The sequence below is a fragment of the Oncorhynchus tshawytscha genome, linkage group LG13 (assembly GCF_018296145.1).
Source record: "Oncorhynchus tshawytscha isolate Ot180627B linkage group LG13, Otsh_v2.0, whole genome shotgun sequence".
NCBI classification, from domain to species: Eukaryota; Metazoa; Chordata; class Actinopteri; order Salmoniformes; family Salmonidae; genus Oncorhynchus; species Oncorhynchus tshawytscha.
Genome location: NC_056441.1, coordinates 69,558,180 through 69,582,233, shown reverse-complemented (window position 1 = coordinate 69,582,233; position 24,054 = coordinate 69,558,180). Strand labels below are relative to the sequence as shown.

The 24,054-nt window shown below is 42.5% G+C and overlaps 1 protein-coding gene across 1 annotated transcript in view; it reads left to right on the top strand.

The window, feature by feature from the left end:
* The window catches only part of LOC112266151 (kin of IRRE-like protein 3), a 132,226-nt gene that overhangs the window by 55,703 nt on the left and 52,469 nt on the right, over positions 1-24,054 (top strand). The window contains exons 3-4 of the mRNA XM_042294953.1: positions 579-728; positions 11,798-11,947. Coding sequence (XP_042150887.1) covers positions 579-728; positions 11,798-11,947 — 300 coding nt within the window. The remainder of the gene's footprint in view (positions 1-578; positions 729-11,797; positions 11,948-24,054) is intronic.

Genomic DNA, 24,054 nt, shown 5'->3' with positions numbered 1-24,054 from the left:
GTTAGGTGTTTGTGCCAGTCTGTATGGGTTAGGTGTTTGTGCCAGTCTGTATGGGTTAGGTGTTTGTGCCAGTCTGTATGGGTTAGTTGTTTGTGCCAGTCTGTATGGGTTAGGTGTTTGTGCCAGTCTGTATGGGTTAGTTGTTTGTGCCAGTCTGTATGGGTTAGGTGTTTGTGCCAGTCTGTATGGGTTAGGTGTTTGGGCCAGTCTGTATGGGTTAGGTGTTTGTGCCAGTCTGTATGGGTTAGTTGTTTGTGCCAGTCTGTATGGGTTAGTTGTTTGTGCCAGTCTGTATGGGTTAGGTGTTTGTGCCAGTCTGTATGGGTTAGGTGTTTGTGCCAGTCTGTATGGGTTAGTTGTTTGTGCCAGTCTGTATGGGTTAGTTGTTTGTGCCAGTCTGTATGGGTTAGGTGTTTTTGCCAGTCTGTATGGGTTAGGTGTTTGTGCCAGTCTGTATGGGTTAGGTGTTTGTGCCAGTCTGTATGGGTTAGGTGTTTTGAAGGTGATGTCTTTGAATGTCTTATAGAACTGGATCATAGTATCTGACTGTTCATCTATCTTTCTGTGTGTTTCTCCAGGGGTCCAGGCCATGTTCTCCCAGCAGCCCCAGGACCTGGTGGTGGTGGCCGGCCAGCCCGTCACCCTGCCCTGCTCCATTCCTGGCTACCATGGTGTTGTCCTTTGGATCAAAGATGGCCTGGCTCTAGGCGTTGGCAGAGACCTATCAGGTAAGGTCACTCTCAATCTCCTTCTGTCATGTGTCTGTTTCGGAATCCCTTTTCCAATCCCTTACACGCCAGTAATATTACTTACTCGCTGTCATATATCTGTCAATGTTAGACTTCTACCTTCACTGCTTTTCATCTTTTGAAAGCTTAAGTCTTCTTTATAATCGTCATAGAAATGTCACTGCAGGTAGATAAGCATACAGCACAATCCTATAATAATGCAGCACTGTGCATTAAATGTGATGTTAACTTCCTTGTAACCACAACAAAACAAGCTGAAATTCACTACTTTCATTAATCTGCATGCTCTGCCTTCATATTTAGCCTAACATTGAAGTGTTTGACATTTTCTGTTCAGGACAATCAGGACGACAAGTCGAACATGAAGTAAAATTTGACAATAACAGTTACATGCATGAGTTGTATTGACAAATGTCAATAAACAAATGAACAAAACCATGATAGAATGTAATCATAATAATGCTGTAAGTACAGAAATTGTTTACTCAGTGGGAAATTAATGTCCAATTAGTAAGTGACAACTGTGTGGAGTTTAAAGTTTGTGAAAGCAACTATGTGAGCTTACAGTATTATAGACACTATGGGATTTCTTATGATCTCTTTGTAGAAAAACCTCTATGTAGGAGAACCCCTGAGCGTCCTAGAACAAAACAGATTACATGTACGTGTTCGTGAGAGTCTCAGCATAATAGTTTGTAGCTCAAACCATTCGAACTCAACAGACATTGTTGTGAGAAGGACCGCCCCCGGACCCCTTTGGGATCCTCCCTTGTCTCACAAACACCACTCTAACTCAGGTCCCGTTAATCACACATACTGTGCTAATGGTTGGTATCAGCAGATGCAGAAGACATCATCCAATGGTACAACCCAGAAGTCTGTAGCGCCAACACAGTGTTTAAAAGGGGTCCAAAACACAGTGAAAATGGAATTGAAGATTTAATTACCACACTCCATTGTCCACCCCAAATATCTAGGGTCCAATAATATATACAGTGAAATAACCCAGACAGTTGTATTCACTTTAGCACTACCAGAAAAATGAGGCCCCATTAGTATCTAATAGAAAGATAAACCTAATTCAATAACAGTTTGTGGTGAGCAAAGAAGCCCCAAAATCAACACTAAATGTGAAATCAATATAGCCAGGGGTCACATTTCAAGTACTTTTAGCTAGTAAATGGGTTTTAGAAGAGTAACTCACAATCCAAATGAAATCGGGCCTCTTGTATTATTACCTTAATTGTTTAATTTGAAGTACCACTTACTGCTGCACTGTCATTTTAGTAACCCGCAGCCTCTCCACTTGACGCTGGCGCCTGATCCATATTCATGAGACGCTATGACTATCTGTTCTTCCAAATAAATATTTACAACCTTTTAACTTCCGACCTCTTGAGAGAGTAAATCCATATAGCTTGGAAAATCTGCATTATTTTTTTAAATATATTTTAATTCGATTGACTTTAGAAATGGGATCCCTGGGATTCACGGCCTTAAACAGGGAGTAAGGGAGATGAGTCTGAAAACACCTCTCTTCCTCCATCACTGAGGGATCACTAGCCTGTCTCAGCGTACTTGCCATTCAAGTCATGGCAAAAAATCAACTGGGGCCCTTTAAAAGTGGAACCTCTTATGCTCCGTGTGATTAAATATGTATTCCACTAGAGATCTGGGGTCTCCTACCCTCTTACCTTCAGTGACTGCTCTAGTGTGCCTTTCTTTTCACCGATAGAGCTCTTTAATTAAACCTCACTGGACGACGCTGCCCAATAAATCCATTCCAGTCACCGGTCTGGCCCTTATCAGACCCCGGGAGGCTGGGGAAGGCAGTAAACAATGGCCCAACAGTTTTGAAGTGGTCGGGAGGAGAGGGAAGAGAGGGAGAAGGACTTATGATAATGAGGAGAGAGGGAGAGGATGTGAGCGACTCTTAACGGCACATCAGCAGCAGTTTAACAGTCATGGGCGAGAGAATGTGGAGGGAGGCTGTGGACTGATCTCATTGTGTCTCCACCACGGTGAACCAACACTCCACTCTGTATGCGGATCAATGGCCGGGCCAGGACGCTCAGAGATGGGCAGAATCTGAATGCCACTCTCCATACAGCCTGTGTTGTTGAGATACATCGAATTGGAGAAGATTGCCATGGACGAAAGCGATCTTTATTAAAAAGCAACAGCATGGACAGGGTCTTAGAGCAGTGTATTAAGATGAATGTCACTTTTTGAAATAAAGTGTACCATGGCTACTCTGTTTATTGTCTGTGCCTACGTCAACAAGCAATACAGGCGGCCATAAATAATGATGGCATATACACAGCTATATACACAAGAAAGCAGCGGTATACATAAAAGTGTGAGGCGTCTAATATTGTGCAGCGCATTTCAATGTAGGACCCACTCTGCTATTCATAGAAGGAGCTGCGTTTGCAATAGCTCGCTCTGCCTGGGCCTGTTTCAATTCAGGGGAACAGTGATTAAAATGAGAGAAATCTTTCACTGTTCAGTCTGATAAATCAGAGGACAAAAGAGGATGATTCCTATCGCTCCCTGAATTCCTGCTCCTTCTCTTTGTGAAGCGCCTTCTATTCTAATTAAAGAGAGAGATGCAAAGCTGCACCAAATAACTGGCATGAATGGCATGAATATATCTCAAAACAGTCCATGGAGAGAGTGCCCACCGGTGTACGCTTTTGTGGAGGGCACACATGAAATGATTGAAAAGCTAAGTCTTAGAATGTTCCAGATAGTGTTCTTAACATTCTAGACAGAGGTGTAGAGTCAGTGGAATCTACCTGACACGTGTGCTGCTCTGGCTTGTCCCCCAACAGCAAATGAATTCATCAATTTCACACCAACTACCCTATTTCCATCCCTGGAGGTGTCAGTGTGAGACGTGTCCTTCCTGAATAGCGTAAATCACTATTCCCCTGCCTCTATTCATTGTCCCTTCCCCTGCCATTGATTCACCATAAAGACAAATCCATTTCTGTCCTAATGGATTCATTACACTTAATGGGGCTATTTTACATGGTTTGCTTTAGTTACCAAACATTGTCTTTGAGATTCATTGAGATTAATGTGAGTTATACTTATACAACAGTGACATCCCTGAAATGTCCTCCTGTAGAATGAAGCAGTGTTTTTGTATGCTCTACACTCTACATAAGAATGCCATTGTGTGGATGAAATGTTTGACATGAACGTAACCCAGTTATGACTGACTTGCCTAGTTAAATAAAGGTTTTTAAAAAAGTGTTTCATGCCATGGGACAACGGCGTCACTAAATCCACTAAGGTCTATTTAAAAGGCATTTAGATGCCATTAAACTGTTTTTTACATAAAGGTATTTTTGAAATGTACTCTCTGCAAGATTTATTGCATTACAACAGCACATCTTATTATGTTCAATCTGCTAGAGGGCAAGAGGAGTCAATTGACGAGGTCATTTGTTTATGTACATGAACAGGGAAACTCAGTGGGATGCCGTTGTATAGTACAACACAATATGCCTACAGTACATACACTATATATACAAAAGTATGTGAACACCCCTTCATATTAGTGAATTTGGCTATTTCAGCCACACCTGTTGCTGACAGGTGTATAAAATTGAGCACAAAGCCATGCAATCTCCATAGACAAACAATGGCAGTAGATTGGCCTTACTGAAGAGCTCAGTGACTTTCAATGTGGCACTGTCATAGGATGCCACCTTTCTAACAATTCAGTTTTTTTCTCACATTTCTGCCCTGCTAGAGCTTCCATGGTCAACTGTAAGGGCTGTTATTGTGAACAACGGCTCAGCCACAAAGTGGTAGGCCACACAACTGACAGAACGGAACCGCAGAGAGCTGAAGCGTGTAGCACGCAAAATCATCTGTGCTCGGTTGCAACTCTCAGTACCGAGGTCCAAACTGCCTGTGGAAGCAGTGTCAGCATAATGACTGTAGCTTCATGAAATGGGTTTCTATGGCCGAGCAGCCGCACACAAGCCTAATATCACCATGCGCAATGCCAAGTGTCTCCGGGAGCGGTGTAAAGTTCACCGCCAATGGAGTCTGGTGCAGTGGAAAAATGTTCTCTGGAGTGTTGAATCACGCTTCACCATCCTAAAGTCTGATGGACTAATCTAGGTTTGGCAGATGTCAGGAGAACATAACCTGCCCCGATGCATAGTGCCAACTGTAAAGTTTGGTGGAGGAGGAACAATGGTCTGGGCCTGTTTTTCATGGTTTGGGATAGGCTCCTTAGTTCCAGTGAAGGAAAATCTTAATGCTCCAGAATACAATGACATTCTAGATGATTCTGTGCTCCTAACTTTGCGGCAACCATTTGGGGAACACCCATTCTTGTTTCAGCATGACTATGCCCCCATGCACAAAGTGAGGTACATACTAAAATGATTTGTTGAGATCGGTTTGGAAGAACTTGACTGGCCTGCACAGAGACCTGACCTCAACTCCATGGAATATATTTGGGATTGGAATGCCGACTGCAAGCCAGGCCTAGTCGCCAAACATCAGTGCCCAACCTCACTAATGCTCTTGTGGCTGAATGGAAGCAAGTTCCTGCAGCAATGTTCCAACATCTAGTGGAAAGCCTTCCCAGAGACTTGAGGCTGTTGTAGCAGCAAAGGGGGGACAAACTCCATGTTAATGTCCAAGATTTAAGAATGATTTAAGAATGAGATGTTCGACTAGCAGGTGTCCACATACTTTTGGTCATGTAGTGTATAAGGCAGATGGGATCACTTCTTACCATTTACAATGCTTACTGTGGAGATATCATTTCTAATTTCTCCTGAGTTTACACAGGGTAACACCATTGCATTGTGCTTAAGCAGGTCCTTATACTTGAACACAACATGGAAGGATCTTCATTCAAAGCATATATTCCAGGAATGGAGTCTCATTCAACTTCAGAGAATGACGTCAGTCAAGCAGAGCCATTGACTCACTGACTGCATAATCAACAACAGCATGGAACTCAAGACCAATGGTCATTAATGTTATTAAGCGAGTGATGCCCAGTTTAATCAACACTATATCAGAGTGACGTGTAACCTTTTTGACCTTCTTCTTCTTCTCTACGGAAGCTTTTGTATCAATGTAAATAATAAGACCCATAACTGTAAACGGTATGTGGGCAGATGAGAGCGCTCTCTATCTGAGGATCTGGCTTTCCGAGCCAACCAACTCCTGTCTGTTTATTTGGTACCTCATTGTATGCTGGTCTTGTTATGTTTTCCTATGTACTATGTTTATGCTATATACTTTTCTATCCTGCTTCCATCCCTCACCTTCTTTAGGAGTCAGCATGCTTCAGTTCGGCTGGTGCCTAGCCAAACTCGACAAGTGCTTGCCTACTCCCTTAAAACCTCTTGGAACTACCCATCCCGGATCCGGGAGAATTGTCATCAACTACACTAATTAGCATAGTGCAACGGTCAAAAAATTTTACTAGAAAATATTCATATTCATGAAATCACAAGTGAAATATAGTGTAACACAGCTTAGCCTTTTGTTAATCACCCTGTCATCTCAGATTTTGAAATGATGCTTTACAGCCAAAGCAAGACAAGCATTTGTTTAAATTTATCGATAGCCTAGCATAGCATTATGTCCAGCTAGCAGCAGGAAGCTTGGTCACGAAAATCAGAAAAGCAATCAAATGAACCGTTTACCTTTGATGATCTTCGGATGTTTTCACTGACGAGACTCCCAGTTAGACAGCAAATGTTCCTTTTGTTCCATAAAGATATTTTTATACCCAAAATACCTCCTTTTGTTGAGAAATCCACCGGAAATAGCGGTCACGACAACGCCGAATTATGTCCATAATATCGACAGAAACATGGCAAACGTTTTTTAGAATCAATCCTCAAGGTGTTTTTCAAATATCTATTCGATAATATATCAACCGGGGCAATTGGCTTTTCAGTAGGAGCGAGAGGAAAAATGACTACCTCTGTCTTTTACGCAAAAATCACTCTGAGAGCCATCAGGTGGCCACTGACGCAATGTAGTCGTTTACGCTCATTCTTCAAAATAAAGGCCTGAAACTACATCTAAAGGCTGTAGACACATTAGGGAATCCACAGAAAAAGAAATCTGGTTGATATCCCTTTCAATGGACAATAGGGCTGCATAGAAAGACAGGGGTTTCAAAATAAGAGTCACTTCCTGATTGGATTTTTCTCAGGATTTCGCCTGCAATATCAGTTCTGTTATACTCACAGACAATATTTTTTACAGTTTTGGAAACTTTAGAGGGTTTTCTATCCTAAGTGTTTTCTACCCTATCCTTTCTATCTTCAATTATATGCATATTCTAGCATCTGGTCCTGAGAAATAGGCGGTTTACTTTGGGAACGTTATTTTTCCAAAAATAAAAATAGTGCCCCCTAGTTTCAAGAGGTTAAAAGACTTCCGCTTGAAAAATTAGAAAAAAGCAGCAATAGTGATGTTTGTCCATTTTAAGACACCATAGCCAGTATATCTGTTATAAATGTTTATGTTTTTGCCAAAGTGATCTGCGTTGCGCAATTTTACGTCTGACTAAGATTTTTGGTGCAGTATTTTTCAATTACAAAATGTGCAGGAAAATGAGTAATCTCTAGTTGAATGACAACAAAGACTTTATTGAAGAATTGCGACTGTTGACCAATCACCGACAAAGAGGCTTAGGTGTTGACTCTGAACTTCGGCTTGCCTCCAGATAAGAAAACACTACCGAACTGTTTCGGCTGGGAAGCATGAGGATGCCTTTAAAGATTAAAAGCTACATGTGGTAGGTGAAATACAGAGTGGTTAAATCGGCTGTAACTCATTCCAATATCTGAAAATGAGAGCCACTTCATGGTCTATGAAAGTGAATGGGATCCAATGAAGTTGGACTTTTGGAGCACAGTGATCTCAGTATCCAAACTCATTGACTTAAAGCCATTGTATCTCCTAGTCCATTTGTCCTAATGTATTATATTCATATTTGGTGGCATGTGCTAAAACATACCTCTTTATATCCCCAGTTTTTAATACTAAGTCACTGAAAAATATTTGAAGAGAACATGACTCATTGATGGATGCAACGGAATAGATTTTTCATCCAGACATTTATTGGCAGTATTCCAACAGCGGGGTTGGCAGAGATTGTAGCTGGTTAGAGTGGAATACCATCTGATTTATAAAGTTCAGTTTGACTAACCGCATCATTGGATAAAATGTTTAACTGTTGGCCTGGTTATGCTTAAACTCTCCACTCTATCTGGTTCTGTCATCAGTGAATTACAGGAGAACCTTAGGAGGAGAAAGCAATCTCTGCCAAGAAATACTGAATATTTTGGAGAATTTCACAAGCAGAGATTCTTGTTTAATTCACATTGCTCAAATAATTAGACAGAGTTCAGCCTTTAGAGAACTGTTCAAGTTATTCATATTGAAACTTTGTACAGTTTTCCATAAATATTCACAATCAAACATATCCTTTTCTGACTTATTTTTTCTCAATGGGGAAATGCGCTCCTCGACACACTCTCAATGCAAATTTCAATAAGTGAAGTGTTTTTGAGCTGTCCCACTGGGCACACACTTGTTGAATCAACGTTGTTTCCACATCATTTCAATAAAATTATGCTGAACCAACATGGAACATATGTTGAATTGTGCTGTAAAATGGTTAGGACTCCTGGACATACCTCTTCCTGCATTATTAAACTATAAATCTCACACCGCTGTGCTGTTAAAACACATCTCAATCTCTAGCCGTGCCTCTTCACCATTGCAATAAAACATACCGTCTCCCCAGAATACAGAAACCTCCTCAACCCCTATCATCATCAATACAACATACTGGCTCTCCAGAATACAGAAACCTCCTCAACCCCTATCATCATCAATACAACATACTGGCTCTCCAGAATACAGAAACCTCCTCAACCCCTATCATCATCAATACAACATACTGGCTCTCCAGAATACAGAAACCTCCTCAACCTCTATCATCATTCTCATCTACGGAATTCACTCCGCCAACATTATCATCCAGTGTTAAAACGTTAATTTCAACATGTAGTGTTTTTTAACCCTTGTAATAAGAACATTTGTTTTCACGTTGGTGACACTAATAATTCAAAGACAGTTATACTATTTTATATTATATTAAAGTGACCTGCTACCCAATCTCATCTCATTTGAAAAATAATAGCCCATCTCCAATGAGCATTAGCGGTGCGTGGGTAAAATCACTGGGGGAACCAAGCCAGAAAAAATAAGCCATATTACAACCTATGTGTTATGAAAATTGAGTTGTTGCGCTATAACCTGTTAGTCCAGATATTTTGCCACCATGATATATAAGCCTAAAGCAGAGACAATAAGAAGACCCAGTGGCAGAAAACCGGAGAGCAACCTCTGTCCGGTGAAGTCCATAAAGCATATTGCATGCGATAAACAGTTACAAGACCTACAGCATGGTCAAGCAAGTTAATGTTTCCGACATATTCGTACTACAAAACAACTATTGATTTAGAACCCCAGAGTTACCGCAAGTTGCAAAGAAAACAGGAGCTGCCTCCACTATTTCAGTCCCATTTCAACTTCAACATCATCAAATCACCTATGCTTAGCCTAATACAGTGACAACTTAAAGATACCAAAAACAATTTAGTGCAATCAACGTAATCTAAATATGATGTGGCTATCCATGGTTCTGTTTTCTGTATGTGTGTGTGTGCATGCGTGCGTGTGTGTGCATGTGTTCGTGCAAGTACAAAAAACATGTTGACTCACACTACTTGCAGAGAAACGCCAATGACATCCTCCTCTCTTTTATGTTGACTAAATGGTCTCTGACTCTGTCATACAGTACATGCTTTTTATTTTTTTGTCCTAAGCAACCTGGCTAAAATGCTTGCTCTTAGCCTAACTTCCATTCATGGCAGCTTGTTAACATGAATTAGCCTTCTACAGCCTTCTACAGCCTTCTACATCTAGCTACATATTGAACTTCCATCCTCTCAGGCCAGGGGCACAATGTATGAATTTATGGTTGGATCAGAATCACTGTTATAATCATTGGCCAGTACGGAGAATTAAGTAGAACCACAGTCCAAATCTCTATCTCCATCCATGGCAAATTTAGGAAAGGGACAATTTTAGCTAGCTAGCGAGCCACCAGAGGACAACACAACGAGATGCAACAATTCAAGTTGTTTCTGTCAATGACGTTTGGCTCTCGATGTGATGTGATTGGAGTGAAGCCAAATCCAAACTGGCTTCCCTCAACACTTATTTTTGGTGCACCAGGACCATTTTTTAAATTTGTATTTTGTTTTATTTCACCTTTATTTAACCAGGTAGGCAAGTTGAGAACAACTTCTCATTTACAACTGCGACCTGGCCAAGATAAAGCAAAGCAGTGCGACACAAACAACAACACAGAGTTACACATGGAATAAACAAACGTACAGTCATTAACACAACAGAAAAAAATCTATAAACAGTGTGTGCAAATTAGGTAAGATTAAGGAGGTAAGGCAATAAATAGCCTGTAGCCTTAGCAATTAAACACTGGTGTGATAGATGTGCAGAAGATGAATGTGCAAGTAGAGATACTGGAGTGCAAAGGAGCAAAAAATACAGTATGGAGATGAGGTAGTTGGATGGGCTATTTACAGATGGGCTATGTACAGGTGCAATGATCTGTGAGCTGCTCTGACAACTGATGCTTAAAGTTAGTGAGGGAGATATGAGTATCCAGCTTCAGTGATTTTTGCAATTCGCTCCAGTCATTGGCAGTAGAGAACTGGAAGGAAAGTTGACCAGAGGAGGAATTGGCTTTGGGGGTGACCAGTGAAATAGACCTGCTGGAGAGCGTGCTACGGGTGTGTGCTGCTATGGTGACCAGTGAGCTGAGATAAGGGGGGGGTCGATTTACCTAGCAAAGACTTATAGATGACCTGGAGCCAGTGGGTTTGGCGACGAGTATGAAGCGAGGGCCAGCCAACGAGAGAATACACAGTGGTGGGTAGTATACAGGGCTTTGGTGACAAAACGGATGGCACGGTGATAGACTACATCCAATTTGCTGAGTAGAGTGTTGGAGGCTATTTTGTAAATGACATCGCCAAAGTCAAGGATCGGTAGGATAGTCAGTTTTGCGAGGGTTTGTTTGGCAGCATGAGTGAGGGATGCTTTGTTGAGAAATAGGAAGCCGATTCTAGATTTAATTTTGGATTGGGGATGCTTAATGTGAGTCTGGAGGAGAGTTTACAGTCTAACCAGACACCTAGGTATTTGTAATTGTCCACATATTCTAAGTCAGAACCGTCCAGAGTAGTGATGCTGGACGGGCAGGCAGGTGCGGGCAGGTTCGGGCAGCGATCAGTTGAAGAGCATGCATTAAGTTTTACTTGCATTGAGGAGAAGATGGAGTCCACGGAAGGGGAGTTGTATGGCATTGAAGCTCGCCTGGAGGTTAGTTAACACAGTGTCCAAAGAAGGGCCAGAAGTATACAGAATGGTGTCATCTGCGTAGAGGTGGATCGATGAATCACCAGCAGCAAGATTGATGTATACAGAGAAAAGAGTCGGTTGTTGAGCTCATTCACAAGTTGAGCTCACTCAGTTTAGCTCAATGCTGATTGGCTATTATTTAATTCTTTTTTATCAAGGGAGGCCAAATGCTCACTGGCTTCCCTTGCATTCAATGCTACGGGAATCAACAATGTCATACTCTTTTTAGAGACAGGGGCGCTGTTTCGCTCTCTGGATGTGTTCTCTGGTGACATACATTCAACCTCTTACAAACTGAAGAAAATCATGAAACAGAGCATTATTTTTATTGGTACATTTTTTATGCATCCATGAATACACGCCACTGCAAATGACCTAATGTCAACAATCTATATTGCACCATTGATCCTTTGATTGCCCATGTTCAGGCATTGTTGCACAATTCATAACATGTCAGTTGGATTGAAATTTGCTGATAAAGGTTGAAAAACCAGACTCCAAGTTCTGACAGGGAATGTGTTGTGTCCCAGGCTACCCTCGTTACACAGTGATTGGGGACCACAGTACAGGGGAACACCACCTCCGGATCCAACGTGTGGAGCTGATGGATGACGCTGTCTTTGAGTGCCAGGCAATCCAGGCAGCAATGAGGTCCCGCCCTGCCAGACTCACTGTGCTGGGTAAGTGAGGATTACATTTACACACAAATGCACACCACACATACATGCATACAGTAGACAAATGTACAATAATGTGCACAGAGAAAATGGCAATAGAGGCAGGCAGTGACTTAGCAGCCACCTCAAACCAACCACAATGTCATATCTGTAGTGCTTCTCCTTTCCCTCAAAACATTCAACATTCAAAATCCACTAAATCTGTGTACTGAATCAATGATTGTGCCAGAAAAGCCACAACTTTGTATTAGCATAACAGCAACTACCAAGATAATGCTACAGCAAATAGAAACAATACAGCATCTCTAAACTTTGCCAGTCCCTAATGTTTTTACTTTCATTTCTTGCTTCACTCCCAGCTGGCTTCAGTGTTAATTCTGAGAGGCTACTGGTTCTTCATTAAACGTTATTGGGTTATCATTCAGTTTTGCCAGTTCTGCCTTATTGGGCAGCATTAGTAAAATCACTGCTCACTCTTCTCTATCTCTTCTCTCTGCCCTCCACTCAGTATACCCTTCTGCTGTGGAGGATTATGGGTAATATGAGGGGGAGCTGGAGTCAATGACAGAGCCAGAGAATAAGGGAGAAGGACTGAGGGGAGAGGAGGAGGGAGAGTGGGAGGTTGTGGAGCAGAGTATCCTCACACGAGAGACTCATCCACCTTATTGATCTCCGCTAATGAAAAGTGAAACTAATGATCTGGAGGCAGCCAGAGAAAGGAGAGAGGGAAGACAAATTGCGACCCAACGTCTCTCACTGCCGCACCCCATGCAAATGGTTATGAATGAATAATTACAAGTTCTTTACTGAGAGTCAAAGGAACTATACCCCGCTTCCCCTTCCTACCCTCCACCCATTCAAAGTTAAGTTTATCTTCCTCCAACCCCACCGTTCAAGCATCTAAGTAGTTTGATCAAGGCCTCAAGGATAGGCGAAGGGTATGACACACTAATGATTTAGGATGCATTGCTATACTGTACCCTCCATTTATTTGTGGTCTCTCTCAACTGTCTCCGTCAACTGGACAGTTGTAAATCATGCAGTGCTTTGTGTCACCATCACAGATTTTAGAGAAACAACAAATGTCAGTACATATAAGTGTCTTGTGTCGGTCGAAAGCTTCAATTCTTGTTAATAAAGCTGCACTGTCCAATTTACAGTAGCTATTACTGCGAGGAGGAGAGCTCCGAACAACAAAACACTTTTTCACCTCAATAGGTTTTATAAATTCACCTCTGAAGGTAAAATGTGCACTTGCATTTGAAATCTTGCTCTGATTTATCATCCAAAGGGTCCCAGAGATAACATGAAGTGTCGTTTTGTTAGATAAAATCATTTTCGTGTCCTAAAAAGGTCCATATAGCATGCACAATCGATTTTGTATTCCCACTCGTTCAATTTGCAAATCTGTGAAAATCTCACCCTAAACGTTGTTTCAATCAGTCAAATCGCATTTGAAAGGATTCACCAGAGATCCTAGAACGTAACGAGACTTCACTATATCATTAGGGGTGTAGTTTATCCTACAGGACACCATATTTGGTCAGGGAGCGATGCCTTCATGGCACGCCAATGATGCGGGCGGTCTTCACTTGAACGACTCTAACTTTGTCAAATAAGCACCAATCGGGGTCAAACAAACCATGCATCTGTCATAAAATGTAGCTACCAACCTTGTACGACTGCATGCCTTTTCATTTTGGACAAAAATTATACAAATATTCAGAGTTATGAAGTTATGAAAACCTGTTGTTTTAAAAATGTTTAACTTATAAAATGGCTACTAATAATGGAAAAGCTAAATCAAAGTCCAAGTATTCAGATTTGACGATATTCTTGCAGAAAAACTGTAATATGAATGTGAATGTCTCCTTCACGATTTGCCAAAATGTACCTGGGTGACTTCACACTACATGTCATGTAGCTCACTCATACTTCAAGTTATTCGTCTGAAACGTTGGACATATGCTGCTGCCATCTTTTGGACACCATCGGAATTACAACCAGAGTGATTGCTGGAACTGGGTCCATTCTGCTGCATTTCAAAGTTGGTGGTAGAAAAAACATGTTGGTTTTTTCTATGTATTTTCTTCTACCAGATCTATTGTGTTATATTCTCCTACATTCAATTCACATTTCCACAAACTTCAAAGTGTTTCCATTCAAATGGTACCAAGAATATGCATATCCTTGCTTCAGGGCCTGAGCTACAGGCAGTTAGATTTGGGTATGTCATTTAGGCAAACATTTTTTTGAAAGTGGGGCTATCCCTAAGTTAATTGAATATTGATGATAGTGTTGCTTTGGGGCTTGCTCAACATTGAGTTGAACTAAAGCATAATTTTCCTGTGCACTACACTACTGCAACTGTTGATACACTACATGACCAATAGTATGTGGACGCTGGACTTGCTTCCATTCAGCCACGAGATCATTAGTGAGGTCGGACGATTAGGTCTGGCTCATAGTCTGCGTATGAATTCATCCCAAAGGTGTTCGAGGGGGTTGAGGTCAGGGCTCTGTGCAGGCCAGTCAAGTTCTTCCACACCAATCTCGATAAACCATTTCTGGTTGGACCTCGCTTTCTGCACGGGGGTATTGTCATGCTGAAATAGGAAAGGGACCAAACTGTTGCCATAAAGCACAGAATTGTCTAGAATATTAGTGTGCAGTAGCGTTAAGATTTCCCTTCACTGAAACTGAGGGGCGTAGCCGAACCATGAAAAACAGCCCAAGACCATTCTTCCTCCTCCACCAAACTTTACAATTGACACTGTGCATTCGGGCAGATAGCGTTCTCCTGGCATCCACCAAACCCAGATTTGTCCGTCGGACTGCCAGATGGTGAAGCTTGATTCCACTGCTCCAGAGTCTTAACGGCGGCGAGCTTTACACCACTCCAGCCGACGCTTGGAATTGTGCATGGTGATCTTAAGCTTGTGTGCGGCTGCTTGGCCCTTTTCATGAAACTCCCGACAAACAGTTCTTCCAGAGGCAGTGCTTCCAGAGGCCGTTTGAAACTCGGTAGTGAGTGTTGCAACCGAGGACAGACGGTTTTCACGCGCTACGCTCTTCAGCACTTGACGGTCCCACTCTGTGAGCTTGTGTATATATAGTGTACGTTTTTAACCCAAGTCTGTTGAGCTGCAGTCACATTCACAACAATGTAAAGATGGCTACTTAAAGGAAAGAGCTGTTTAAGCCCCATTAAAATGATTAATCATCAATAAACGAGGGGAGCCATTTGTCTCTATTCCTCTTTGGCTATTTGAGGGTGAAACACTTATCATCCTTTCTCATAAGCCCCGCCATAAGATGTTGTTTAGTCCCCTGCCTAGCTGGCTGACTCCTGAATACATTGTGAAGGAGGGCCCCCAGGCAGGCACACATGCAAGGTAATGGAATAAATATATGCAAGCCCCGTGTCACTGCAAACTCTAAGCTGTCAATTACCCGCCAGTGGTGACAGAGTGTGTCTATCGACTCAGAAGACAGTGACTGTCCGTCCACAGAGTGGAACAGTCTCCCTTCTCTCTTACCTGACTGTCAAATGAATCTAAAAACATTCCCCTACTCTCTCTCTCATCAGCCAATATCTGTTCCAGCTCTACTGTTTTCTACATCAAAGGGAACTGTTTTCTTTATGACTTTGCTATTTACAGAAAAAAGACACAGATTTGGAGTGCTTTTTTGTCACTCGATATTCTCACATAAGATTGGTACTGTGTCCATTTGTTCATTTATTACAGAAAGGCTTACAATTCTAGTCTTACAGGCAATTACCAGTCCATTGAATTCATAATCCTGAATCCTTTAATGATGTTCCAATAAAAAATCCTTGAAATACCCAGCAAAAAGTTAAAGGATACACAGTCTCTAGCCTGACCTTACTCCTGTTTAAACATTAGCAAAACATTTGTGGGGGAGTTTGGAGTGTCTTATTTGAGTAGCATTAGGAGTAAAAAGTAAGCTTATCAAATAAATGCGGTATGAGGAAAACACCATAGAGGAATGAAAAGGGTCATCAATAATGTAACGAGACATCAACTTCCCTCCCCAGAAACGTTTCCCCTCTGGAAAATTGTCTTTGAACTTTGAACCCCATATCTGATTGCAATCATGGGATCCAGGTTGCAGGCATGGAGGCCAAGTGGCTTGAGGTTTGGTGAATTAGGCATGAAGGTCAGGAGTGATCTAGGGGTTATGTTCTGGGGGTAGTCCTGAGGCTAATTATATCCCCTTCAGCAAGGTAGCAGGCATCCAAACCGATGCCTCAATGTGTTAACCTGGAGTAGGAAAGAAGGGGGAGGAATGGGCTCTCTGGAATAAGGTCTCTCCCCTTAAACAGATCTGTGAGACCAGGTAATCCTTTGTAAGAGAAATGTGCACCATTTACCATTTAGCGATGGAGAAAAAGTTGCTGCTTTTTTACAGAGTAGACCAACACTGAATGATGAGGACTGCTGTTGACTCTAATGTGACTTTTAGAGAGCTCATTGACATTCATCCTCTGACAAGTATTCTAATGAACCTTCATTCCTCATCAATTGCTTATGTTGATCGCTTTCCTTTGTTGTTCCTTCCCGTTCCTCGCTAGGTCTTGCTTTTTAATGCCGTAGCCCTCTGTGATCACAACATTTGATGCACTCCAAGATGAAAAACTACATTTAAGGCATGCAAAGTAATGCCACAAGGCCCTAATACATTCATAAGTATTCTCTGGGAATTTATGTTTTGATACTGCCCATTAGGAAATATTTACATTGCTGCAAATTAACTCCACAGAAAATACGAGGGCCATATCTGTCCTCTGTTTTTCATTTGCTGTCAAGATAATTATTAATTAGATTCACACTGCTACGGGAAGATCAAGTTTCCTTAGCATGGAATTAATAACAGTGTCCCAGCCACTCTTCTGCCCTTGTTTGTAACTTTAGAGAGCATCCAGAGGCACACCGATTATTCACTTTTAATTACAAGAGTGGAAGATGTGAGATCTGACAAAACACTTCCTTCCAAATGGCTAAACATTTGTCTTTGGAGCAGCCAAAGACAAGGAAGGGCACTCAGCTGTGTTGAATTCAGAGGCCAAAATCAAATTTTCCAAGAAAGCTTGTTGATTATAAATCTCTGGCTGGTCTAGCCTTGCGCAGTGCCAGGGGTCATGGTGTGCCTCGCAGCACAATGTTGGAATGGGGTAATCTAGTTATATCTAACTATGCACAGATAGTTTGCTTCCCAGTGTCCTCTTTTTACTGCTTGGAGCTCACATCTAGTCTTATATCTAGTTTTTCTTCCTGTGGTGAAATGGATTGTCTGTTCAACATGACCCTTTGTTATTTTTACTTTACAATCCACCTCATCCTCTTGTCATTCCTTTGTCCTCCGAAAAATAGACTTGTCCAGTCAGGGGAGGGAGCCAGTGACTTGACTTTAACACACCTTGGAGAGTGTAGGTCATCCACTAGATTTTTCCAATAGTGGTGGAGCAAACGATGCTGCTCTGCACTGCAGGGTCTTCTTAGCATGACATCTGATTAATAAGTACTCTCTCTACTGAACTGCATCTAATGTCAACTTCGAAATTCTTCCATCATATGTTTATTCTATTACATTGCAATTTTTCTAAAATGCTTTAAAGCAGTGATAGACAAAGGGGGAAAAAATGCAATCATTTAATGAAAAAGTGTCCTTCAACTGTAGTTGTTGAAGGTAAAACTGAATTTTGTCTCGCTCAAGGAACTCTATTGAAATCTTGACACTAAATCGAAGGGCAGCTTCATGAGGAACATTGTGATTTTAACAAGACACAAACAAGGAGCAGTAATTGTCCCTAGGTCTCCTGTAGTTCAAACCACTGAATCCCACTTATGATTTATGGAATCATGCGTTTCAAAATAGATGCACTATATGAAAATAGAAAGGACACAAAGTATATGCCTCATTGAAGAAGCACAAGGGGGAGAATGCAAGTTGATTGGTTTCCAGTAACAGTCACTACTGTACCGTTCCAACTAATTAATGGAAGTGGTTTTATGCATTCCCCAGCTCTCTCTTTCTTCCTTTCTCTCTCTCTCTCTCTGAATGTTGCTCCTTGACTATGCATGCCAAAATTGTAAAGTCTTGAAAGAAAATGTTGAAACACCTCATTAAGCAGTTTAAGTGTGCTAGTTTTCTGTATGTAACCAATTCATCTCTCACATAAGTCAATTTGGCTCTAGCCAAGAATGTCCGCTGAAGTAGGGCCAGATCAGAACCCCTGATCAGCAGTCATTTTGTTAGAAATATGGCTCTTCCATTTACATTATCTTGCGAACACTACCCTGATTTACATTAAAGTACATTACTGAGATCTAAGATAAAGAGAACATCTATAATATCACTGACTCTATGAACAGCTGTATGTTAATACCCAACAGACTGCATGTAAGACATGCTTTTTTGGTTTGAGTGTTTTAAAAGGGAGGGGTACTTTTAAACACACACACAGCTGTGTTTTGAAATCTTTTCAAAATCAATATGTCATGTTCAGTAATAAATGATCATAACAAAAATGATTATTGACTTAAAAAAATCGAGAACTGGAAGAGATGAGAGCTTGATTGACACTCTATAAGGAACAATCCATTTCGATAACATTTAATGTGAAGGTATATATTAACCTGTTAATCTGTTTTTACATTTCATGCAAAATGACAGCCACATTGCTACAGAAACGAACACACACACACACACAAACATGGCAATGTCAGTGCCCTCCCAATCTGTTGAGAGCAACTTTAGCGCTACACATCGCTGCTCTGTGACGGAGCCATCTCTGCACGCTGCTGACAGCTCTGGCATCTCACCACTCCTCCCATGTCTCCAGAAAACCTCCTCATCCCTGCCTTCACTCTCCCTCTGTTGGTCAGCATACACACACCTACACCACCTACATCACACACACACACACACACACACACACACACACACACACACACACACACACACACACACACACACACACACACACACACACACACACACACACACACACACACACACACACACACACACACACACACACACACACACACACACACACACACAGTCATATCGTCATACCTCACATTAATCTCTCTATCACTGATCATCTAACACAGCCGGTATTAGCAGAGTGGGAGAGATAGAGACAGTCTGTGTGAGCCAAGATCTTGTGACCTACAAACAGGTGTATGGTGACAGCACTTGAAGAGGCCTGTGATTTGGGCCAGTGAGCCACGTATGTCTCTTGTCTTCCACCTACGATGGATCGTTCTTTTCTCCCTTCTCTTTTGTGATCTATCTATCACAACCTCTGCAAGCTGCCAGGGCGCCGTCGAATTGGGGTGACAGGTGTCTGGTGCGAGCATTCTGCCGAAACCGGCGGGGCGAGCCGACCCATTGTTGTTCCAGACACGTCGGCAGAAGCCCAGCACTGTGCACACTGCATTTCCAGACACCGTCGGCAGAAGCCCAGCACTGTGCACACTGCATTTCCAGACACCGTCGGCAGAAGCCCAGCACTGTGCACACTGCATTTCCAGACACTGTCGGCAGAAGCCCAGCACTGTGCACAATGCATTTCCAGACACCGTCGGTAGAAGCCCAGCACTGTGCACACTGCATTTCCAGACACCGTCGGCAGAAGCCCAGCACTGTGCACACTGCATTTCCAGACACCGTCGGCAGAAGCCCAGCACTGTGCACACTGCATTTCCAGACACCCTCCCCCATCTCAGAGCTCTTCTGAGGTTACCCCTCTCAATCACCCACCTCCAAATTGCCTTTTGAACCCACTCTCCTGCTCCTGGAAGGCTGTGTGTAGGACTATAGGCTGCTTGGAGAATGTTCCTCAGCCTGGCTTTGGTTGTTTATGACTCAGGTTGTCCGCCATCAGCAGAGCCCCAATGTTAATAGACTGGCTTTACTTCTCTTCCAGTTCTGGCGCCGTCAGGGTGTTTTCTCAGACCAGGCTAATCCCAGAGGTTCTGAGGTATTGAAATGTCTCCCAGGACACAGGGCAGGTTTATACTCTAGGTTTATTCGGACAAGCCCTGCCTATAACAGACTTACTGTCACACATGGTTGGGTTAATTACAAATCCATATGCCTTTGTCTCATTTATAGATATCTTTGATTATACACTAAAAATAAATGAGCTCACTAAAACACAATCAATCCGACCTGCCCTCTTCTCCCCAGCCTGCTCTGAGTTTTATGGTAAAACATGGCTCTGAGATCTGGGTTGGGCAAAAACCTGAAACAAACCATAGTGCTATCTCTCTCAGGGAGGGGCGATGCAATTCCATTAAACTCCATTGCTCCTTTAATGAACTTCAGTGGAAGCTCTTATCTGAGGCAGAGGGCTGGGCTAATGGAAGTTGTGACAGACTGTGTGCCCCCTCAAAACACCGATCGCCTAGTAGTCTCACTCCCTGAAAAAGGATGCTTGGAGCATAAATATGAGAAATTAATTGGTACACCTGTGATGGCCCAGGTGACAGACAGGCACATCATAGTCCTCCAGATAACCATTAAAGGTGAGAAAAAGTAATAAGCAAGGTACATTTAGAGGTAAAATGTTAATACATGCCTGAGATCCCTCCTCCAGAGCAGGAAGGAAAAACAGGGAAACTAGCAGTATGAGCCAAGTAAGAAGAGAACACATACTATAGAACTAATCTCCTATTGATTAATCTACTCCTTTGAAGAAAACCCACAGAATCTCTCTTCCACGTCATATCTCAGACAACAAGAGGATGTTTTGCCCTCAAATCTAGGAGTTGAGAAACTATTGAGCAGTGTGTGTGTTTGTATGAGTGTTGAAGTGTGTGGTGTGAGATTGCATTATACTCTCCCAGAGTGAAGTGGGGAAAGAGGAAGTATTTCAGCAAGCCAGCTGGTAATTAAAGAGGCGCAATCAATCCGAGCCGCTGACTGGCTCGTGAGAAATCCATCACGGGGCCGCAGTAAAGCGCTAATTTGGAACCATTAGGGGCTGCCGAGTTTGCAAACAGGACTGTAATGATGATGACTGGCGTGGTTCGAGGCCTTTGTGCGGCTGTCAGACTGGCCCACAAGAGGGACGGTAACAGCAACCCAGTATGGAGAGAGAGAGAGAGAGGGAACTGGAATTGCACTTCTTTTTGTAACTGTTCTGGCTGTTAGACTATTACTTACAATAGGCTACTCTTTACTGTTGCTTTACTGTCCACTGTAGCAGGTCCACTGTGGAATGTACAAACGTAGATCTATGGTTTGTGAGGTAGAGCGGTTGAGGTAAACTACCTGCCCATTGTTTGGTCATGCAGTGCTTACAGTACATCTGAGTTAGCCTTTGTTTTGTGAGGGGATTGCCCCTACGTCCCTAAAAGGGAAACCGAAAGTGGGAGATGGAGGAGTGCAGATGGAGAGCATGCCACCTGTGCCAATGACTTAGCAAAGAGATTACACTGGCTCTCATTCTACTCAGAGATCCTCGGTGTCATCCCTGTGACAGATATCACACACATGGAGGAAATGAAAAAAGTCCTGTCGGAGGCAGCCAAGCGAGTCTTTCACCCTCTTTGTCTGTTTTTCATCCAGCCTTGACACATCACCGCCTGTCTCCCAGAGCAGAGCACACGACCTGAAAGCATAACGACAATCTGTGCGTCTTGCCATGGACCTCAGCGTATGGAGATTACCATGCATTAAATGTTAACCTTCACTACAGCGGCACTCAGATCCTCTCTGAGGGAAACCTTATGGATTGTTTAAAGGATAAACTATTATTAACTTTACAGGTCAAGATGGGTCAATAATATCTCTAGGAGAGGGGTTGAAAGTAGCCTTTAAATTATTACACTCTTTCATATTCTGTAGTGGCATCACATCACTTCCTGGCTGTACTGTACCTACTGGGCACAGACATCAATTCAATGTCTGTTCTACGATGGTCCAACATAACTTTATTGAACTGACATGGAAACGACATTGATTCAACCAGTGTGTGCCCAGTGGGTAGCAGGTTTCTGGAAGCCTTGAGCTGTCAAGTTCTGTTTTAGAAAGTCAACACATTTTACCTGGATTAGTTCACAGCCATTGCTCTTCCTTGATGGCCTGGTATTGTGACTGGAGTGGTGACAGTCAATACCAGCCTGAATCTACAACCCACTTACTCCATCTTTAATATGCATGTCTGTGCTGTCATCAGTCACATAATGTTAGGCTCTCAGAGAGCTCCAAATGAAGCAGTTTTTCTATTCAATTTGCCCCTTCAGAAGATGGAAGCTATGCATACCTCAAACAACTTGACAGTTAGTTAATGTTTCAGCAGCATTGAGTGAGCGCTGATAGCAAGCCAATAACACTAGATCTCTAGAAGCATCTCTCCATCTCTGTTGCTCACTATTTCATATTTTCATAAACCAATGAGAGGGTTGATAGGGCTTCTCTCATTCTGGTGACAAAATAGAAGGAACAAGCTTGTTTCCAATCTTAAACCACAATATTACCATACTACAATGTACTGTGTATCCATTTGTTCAGATCCGTAAACATCTTCGTGTTCTAAATAAGACCTAGTATTTCTATCTTCCACCAACTTGTGTAACATCAAATCGTGAAGAACACCAGATCAAAAGGACATATACTAACCACAGTATTATCTGTTCAAACAAAACATTTCACACTATATCACTGTTTCCAGAGCCATTCGACGAGGCAGGAATGTGTCTATGGGTCTGGTCTGGTTGGAGAATCACCTGGGAGCTGAGTCACAAGGCTTAGTCGGACTGAACTGGCAAAGCAGAAAAGCAGCCCTATTCCCAACGCTCCCTTGCTGCAAAATCTCACACTTTGTCATAGTGTGTCACCGGTACTATACAGCCCTGCCTTTTTAATTGCTTGTCCTAAGGAAGGAGGATGTGGGTGGAAACAGGGGAAAGCATCAGTTATATTTAGTCTGCAGTTTTCATTCCTTTCATAACCAAAAAATACAATTAACTAGAGGCAGTAAAAATAACCTGTATGAGCTTCCTTCCTGAGTTTGGATGTTACAGCAGCTCTATTTTATGTCAGATGGTGACACAGTCCTTGTTGATCATCCATAGGTCTGCTATGAGTCCCTCAGGATGTTAACGAGGCAGGGCTCCCTGTTGCTATTTTATTTAACTAGGCAAGTCAGTTAAGAACCAATTCTTATTTACAATGACGGCCCACCCCAGCCAACCCCTAACCCAGACGGCGCTGGGCCAGTTGTGCGCCGCCCTATGGGACTCCCATCACAGCCAGTTGTGATACAGCCTGGAATCGAACCAGGGTCTGTAGTGACACCTCTAGCACTGAGATGCAGTGCCTTAGACAGCTGCCCCACTCAGGAGCCCTTTAAATGTTCCTGGGGAATGGCTGAAAGTGTAGATCCTGTTGAAAGTGAGTAGTTTAGTACTGTAAGTCATGAATGGAAGATCAACCATCAAAGTGATGCTCTGGAACTTTTGTATAATTTCAGCCAGTAGTGGTCATGAGCCAAAACAGGTCCCCATTTTTGTGTACTACAGTAAGTCATCCAATTGTGTGTAGCTTCATCCATTTCGTATTATATGTTACGCCCTGTAATTTGTATTTACATATATTGTTTTAATACAATTTGTACAATATGTTATGAATTTGTTGTGCTTAAGATCCCTGACTGCATCTTTAACCTTTAGCATTCAATGAGTCAGTGACAAAGCAGAACAGGAATATGTCCCCTTTCAACAACAACTAAATGTATAACTGTGTTGTATGTTTAGGCAATCAAACCTTTCACTAGAATTGACAGATTGCTAGGGAATTGTGTTCAGTCATCATCTCATAAGCAGAAAAGAGACAGATAGAGGAAGAGAGTGGTGGATGACGGCAGAATGCAGATCTGTGAATTGGGCTCCCGAGTGGCGCAGCGGTCTAAGTCACTGCATCTCAGTGCTAGAGGCGTCCCTACAGATCCAGGCTGTATCACAACTAGCCGTGATTGGGAGTCCCAGAGGGCAGCGCACAACTGGCCCAGCGTCGTCCAGGTTTGGCCGGTGTAGGTCATCATTGTAAATAAGAACTTGTTCTGAACTGGC